The sequence below is a fragment of the Oncorhynchus mykiss genome, chromosome 7 (genome assembly GCF_057628025.1).
Source record: "Oncorhynchus mykiss isolate SJ-2025 chromosome 7, ASM5762802v1, whole genome shotgun sequence".
In the NCBI taxonomy this organism is placed as follows: Eukaryota; Metazoa; Chordata; class Actinopteri; order Salmoniformes; family Salmonidae; genus Oncorhynchus; species Oncorhynchus mykiss.
The window spans coordinates 28,822,647-28,828,711 of NC_143028.1; the positions used below are offsets into that span (position 1 = coordinate 28,822,647).

Genomic DNA, 6,065 nt, shown 5'->3' on the forward strand with positions numbered 1-6,065 from the left:
GTTGTTGTCTCTGATTGGGAACCATATTTAGGTAGCCTGTTTTGTATTGTGGTTCGTGGGATATTGTCTATGTTATGTTGCACGTTAGCACAGTGTTCATTAGCAGTCACGTTCGTTTGTTGTTTTGTTAGTTTGTTCAGTGTACTTCGTGTTTTTTCGTCATTCGTCATTCATTAAACTATGCATTCACACCACGCTGCACTTTGGTCTCCTCACTACGATGATCGTGACAGAATAACCCACCAAAAATGGACCAAGCAGCGTGGTAATGGCCAGCAGCAGCAGCGGCAAAGAACACAGGACTCATGGACATGGGAGGAGATTTCGGACAGCGAAGGGTCCTGGGCACAGCCAGGGGAATATCGCTGCCCCAAAGCAGACCTGGAGGCAGCGAAAGCAGAGAGGCGCCGGTATGAGAAGGCAGCACGGCAGCGTGGCTGGAAGTCCGAGAGGCAGCCCCAAAAATGTATTGGGGGGGGCCACACGGGGAGTGTGGTGAAGCCAGGTAGGAGACCTGCGCCAACTTCCCGTGCTTACCGGAGAGAGAGAGGGACCGGGCAGGCACCGTGTTATTACTGTGGAGCGCACAGTCTCCCCAATGCGTGTGCATAGCCCGGTGCGGTACATTCCAGCTCCTCGTATCAGCCGGGCTAGAGTGGGCATCGAGCCAGGTGCCATGAAGCCGGCCTTACGCATCTGGTCTCCAGTGCGTCTCCTCGGGCCGGCGTACATGGCACCAGCCGTACGCATGGTGTCCCCGGTTCGCCAGCACATCCCAGTGCGGGCTATTCCACCTCGCTGCACTGGCCTGGCTACCGGGAGCATCCAACCAGGTAAGGTTGGGCAGGCTCGGTGCTCAAGAGCTCCAGTGCGCCTGCACGGTCCGGTCTATCCAGTGCCACCTCCACGCACCAGCCCTCCGGTGGCAGCCTCCCCGCACCAGGCTGTCTCTCCGTCTCATCCCTACAGGAGCTCCCGCCTGTCCTGAGCCTCCAGAGTCTCCCGTCTGTCCTGAGCCGCCAGAGTCTCCCGTCTGTCCTGAGCCGCCAGAGTCTCCCGTCTGTCCTGAGCCGCCAGAGTCTCCCGTCTGTCCTGAGCCGCCAGAGTCTCCCGTCTGTCCTGAGCCGCCAGAGTCTCCCGTCTGTCCTGAGCCGCCAGAGTCTCCCGTCTGTCCTGAGCCGCCAGAGTCTCCCGTCTGTCCTGAGCCGCCAGAGTCTCCCGTCTGTCCTGAGCCGCCAGAGTCTCCCCTCTGTCCTGAGCCGCCAGAGTCTCCCCTCTGTCCTGAGCCGCCAGAGTCTCCCCTCTGTCCTGAACCGCTAGAGCCGCCAGTCTGTCCTGAGCCGCTAGAGCCGTCAGTGTGTCCTCAGCCGTCAGTCAGCCAGGAGCTGCCAGAGCTGTCAGTCAGCCAGGACCTGCCAGAGCCGTCAGTCAGCCAGGACCTGCCAGAGCCGTCAGTCAGCCAGGACCTGCCAGAGCCGTCAGTCAGCCAGGACCTGCCAGAGCCGTCAGCCAGCCAGGACCTGCCAGAGCCGTCAGCTAGCCAGGAGCTGCCAGAGCCGTCAGCCATTCCGGAGCTGCTCCTCAGTCCAGAGGCGCTCCTCAGCCCAGTGGGGTCTTTAATTAGGGTCTTAGACCCTAGAACGGAGGGGAGGGTCGCCACTCTAAAGAGGCCCTTGAAGAGGGAAATGACTATGGTGGAGTGGGGTCCACGTCCCGCGCCAGAGCCGCCACCGCGGCCAGATGCCCACCCAGACTCTCCCCTATAGGTTTAGGTTTTGCGGCCGGAGTCCGCACCTTAGGGGGGGGTACTGTCACACTCTGACCATTATTTGCGTTGTTTGTTTCTGTGTTTTGTTTGGTCAGGGTGTGATATGAGTGGGCATTCTATGTTGCATGTCTAGTTAGTCTGTTTCTATGTGTTTTGCCTGATATGGTTCTCAATCAGTGGCAGGTGTTTGTCGTTGTCTCTGATTGGGAACCATATTTAGGTAGCCTTTTTTGTATTGTGGTTTGTGGGTTATTGTCTATGTTATGGTGCACGTTAGCACAGTGTTCATTAGCAGTCATGCTTGTTTGTTGTTTTGTTAGTTTGTTCAGTGTACTTCGTGTTTTTTCGTCATCCATTAAACTATGCATTCACACCACGCTGCGCTTTGGTCGCCTCACTACGACGATCGTGACAAGAAGCTTGATACACGGTGGATATCCATGGTCTCCTGACACTTATTAATGCATGACCTCTTACATCACAACATCCTTATAAATAACAACAAAACCCCAAGTCCTTTATAAGGCAGATATGAATCTGGGATGTTCGGTCAAATGTAAGTTACACAGAAGGTAAGTGAACACAATATTTTACATGCTGATGCTTTGATGCTTCATTGCAATGCCAGTGAATGTTTGCTTTAGTAGAGCAATACGTTCTGAATAGTACTACGTTAGGGCAGTACTTTCTCACTATAGGGATTTGTCAGTTAAGTTCAGTTTTTTAATTATCATGATGTATTGGTTGACACATTATTTACTATGTATTTGCTATATATAATTTTTACAAAATTAATGCAATTTAAGAACATTAAAAGGTGAGTATGTGGATTAGCATAACATTGTACGGATTTGTTGTTTGTTGTAGAATAGCTACTTTTACTTAACATGGCATAGTTGGTGTGGCAATTATTTCCAGATCTGATGCTTATCTAACATTTTCAAGAATCAAGAAGACACTGAATCAGTTTAAGACAGTTTACAGAATCTTCCTAGTTTTATTGCTTTTTTGGCTAGCTGTGACCTCACATTTAACAAAGGACTGCTAAAAAATCAAGGCTTCTTCTTGTGTCATTTAAGGGAAAGATACTATATTTATTTTTTTTAAATGTTACTTTTACCAGATGAGAACAGTTACACTTATTTACAATGACAACCAAAAATGTTGACTTACTGTAGACAAAAAATGTTTGACTGCAATTTGTTTGAAATGTGCTCCAATTTCTCCATTAAGAAAATGAACTCTACAGCCAGCCTGTTGGACATGAACTTCACATCCCAGATGTCAGTTGGAGGTGGTGGCTATCCTAAAGACAGCTTTAGCACCGCCTTGACCAAGAACATTGTGGCCATGCTGGTGTGGCTGGCCCTAAGTTTTATCAACGGAAGTATGGTCTACACCTTCCTCAAGCATAACTTTTTCTATGAGGACCCGCGCTACATCATGTTCATCTATATGGTCATAAATGACGCCCTGCAGCTCACCCTGGTCACGGCACTATACGTAGTCAGCTACATTTTCTTCAAGATCCATGCTTCCGTGTGCTGCCTGCTGGTGATGACTGCCGTTTTGACCACACGCTCCACCCCTCTCATATTAGCCGGTATGGCCGTGGAGCGCTACCTGTCTATCTGTTTCCCCTTACACTACGGGCACACATGCACAGTGTCACGCACCATTGCCCTCATCGTGGTCATCCTGTTCTTAACGGTGGCCGTGCCTCTCACTGACCTCCTGGTCACACTCATCAAGGAGCCCCTGGGCTTCTTTCGCACCTCCATCTTCTGCGATCACTCCTTCATCTTCCGGGACCGCTCCATCTACTACAAGAATGCTGTGTTTGACAGCATCTATTTTTCCTTTGTGACGCTCACGCTGCTCTACACTTATTGTAAGATCATGCTAACGGCACATGCTGCCTCCACGGACCTAGTGTCCATAAAAAGGGCAAGGAATACAGTGCTACTCCACGGGGTGCAGCTGCTGCTATGCATGCTGGCTTTTGTAGTCCCCTCTCTGCAAGCAGCCCTCATCGCTCTCTTCCCACAGTTTGTCCTGGAGATCCGTTACATCTTTTTCCTGCTGGTCTACATCATCCCACGATTCCTCAGCCCCATGATCTACGGTTTCAGGGACGAGAAGTTCCGCAAATACTGGGCAAGGTACCTAGGAACAATATTTCTAGATTGTGGCCAGCTATGAAAGTGAATCTCAAGTTCAGGTGATAGGAACATTTTGTTGAATTCTGGGAAAATGGATAGAATATGAAGTATTGCATGTAGTGATGGGTGAAAAATGTGGGGGTCCTTGTCAGTGACATACGGTTGTAGTCAGAAGTTTACATACACTTAGGTTGGAGTCATTAAAACACGTTTTTCAACCACTCCACACATTTCTTGTTAACAAACTATAGTTTTGGCAAGTTGGTTAGGACATCTACTTTGTGCATGACACAAGTAATTGTTCAAACAATTGTTTACAGAGAGATTATTTAACTTATAATTCACTGTATCACAATTCCAGTGGGTCAGAAGTTTACATACACTAAGTTGACTGTGCCTTTAAACAAGCTTGGAAAATTCCAGAAAATTATATCACGACTTTAGAAGCTTCTGATAGGCTAATTGATATCATTTGAGTCAATTGGAGATGGACCTGTGGATGTATTTCAAGGTCTACCTTCAAACTCATTGCCTCTTTGCTTGACATCATGGGAAAATCAGCCAAGACCTGAGAAAAAAATTGTAGACCTCCACAAGTCTGGTTCATCTTTGGGAGCAATTTCCAAAAACCTGAAGGTACCACGTTCATCTGTATAAACAATAGTACGCAAGTATAAACACCATGGCACCACGCAGTCATCATACCGCTCAGGAAGGAGTCGCGTTCTGTCTCCTAAGAGCAAAGGACCTTGTGAAGATCTTGCGAAGATGCTGGAGGAAACAGGTACAAAAGTATATATATCCACACTAAAACGAGTCCTATATCGACATAATCTGAAAGGCCGCTCAGCAAGGAAGATGCCACTGCTCCAAAACCGCCATAAAAAAAGACAGCCTATGGTTTACAACTGCACATGGGGACAAAGATCACACTTTTTGGAGAAATGTACCCTAGTCTGATGAAACAAAAATGGAACTGTTTGGCCATAATGACCATCGTTATGTTTGGAAGAAAAAGGGGTAGGCTTGCAAGCCGAAGAACACCATCCCAACCATGAAGCACGGAGGTGGCAGCATCATGTTGTGGGGGTGATTTGCTGCAGAGGAACTGGTGCAATTCACAAAATAGATGGCATCACGAGGGCGGGAAATTACGTGGATATTTTGAAGCAACATCTCAAGACATCAGTCAGGAAGATAAACCTTGGTCGCAAATGGGTCTTCCAAATGGACAATGACCCCAAGCATAATTCCAGTGGTGGCTAAATGGCTTAAGAACAACAAAGTCAAGGTATTGGAATGGCCATCACAAAGCCCTGACCTCAACCCTATAGAAAATTTGTGGGCTCAACTGAAAAAGTGTGTGCGAGCAAGGAGGCCTACAAACCTGACTCAGCTACACCAGCTCTGTCAGGAGGAATGGGCCAAAATTCACCCAACTTGTTGTGGGAAGCTTTGGGAAGGCTACCCGAAACCCTTGACCCAAGATAAATAATTTAAAGGCAATGCTACCAAATACTAATTGAGTGTATGTAAACTTGTGACCTACTGAGAATGTGATGAAAGGAATAAAAGATTAACTAAATCATTCTCTCTACTATTATTCTGACATTTCACATTCTTAAAATAAAGTGGTGATCCTAACTGACTTAAGACAGGGAATTTTTACCAGGATTAAATGTGGCTACGGTGTATGTAAACTTCCTACTTCAACTGTATATGCGCCACTTGACAACACTGAATATTATGTCATAAATTGTCATTATGTTTTTATACTGTAACATAATGCTGTTTGCTGGAAAAACACGTTCAATGACTCAATGACTCATTCCTACAGGGTGTAAATAAAATAAGAACTGTGTGTGTGTGTGTGTGTGTGTGTGTGTGTGTGTGTGTGTGTGTGTGTGTACGTGCGTGTGTGTAACCACTCAAATTCATAGACGGACCTATAGATCCAACAAAATCGGCATGATAACCGGAAGGAGTAAAAGGAATATTAAGAGACATTTCCTTGCATTCCAGTGGACATATCAACTACCCCTGGATTCTTGAGAATGTTTAAATTTATCCCCTGAGAGTGTAATAACAGGGCTGCCCAACCCCGGTTCCCAGAGAGCTACCTTATGTAGATTTTC

At 47.2% G+C, this 6,065-nt stretch overlaps 2 protein-coding genes across 2 annotated transcripts; both read left to right on the forward strand.

Annotated features, from left to right (window-relative positions):
• The first annotated feature begins 412 nt into the window (after positions 1–412).
• Positions 413–2,258, forward strand: LOC149982505 (uncharacterized). The gene is made up of 2 exons (XM_090242211.1): positions 413–466; positions 780–2,258. The coding sequence occupies exons 1-2, from the start codon at positions 413–415 to the stop codon at positions 1,764–1,766; spliced, it is 1,041 nt and encodes a 346-aa protein (XP_090098337.1). The 3' UTR covers positions 1,767–2,258.
• Positions 2,259–3,004: 746 nt separating this feature from the next.
• Positions 3,005–4,032, forward strand: LOC110528945 (odorant receptor 131-2-like). Its single transcript, XM_021611115.3, has one exon. It carries the CDS (start codon positions 3,005–3,007, stop codon positions 3,968–3,970), a length of 966 nt encoding a protein of 321 aa, XP_021466790.3. The 3' UTR covers positions 3,971–4,032.
• The last annotated feature ends 2,033 nt before the right edge of the window (positions 4,033–6,065 follow it).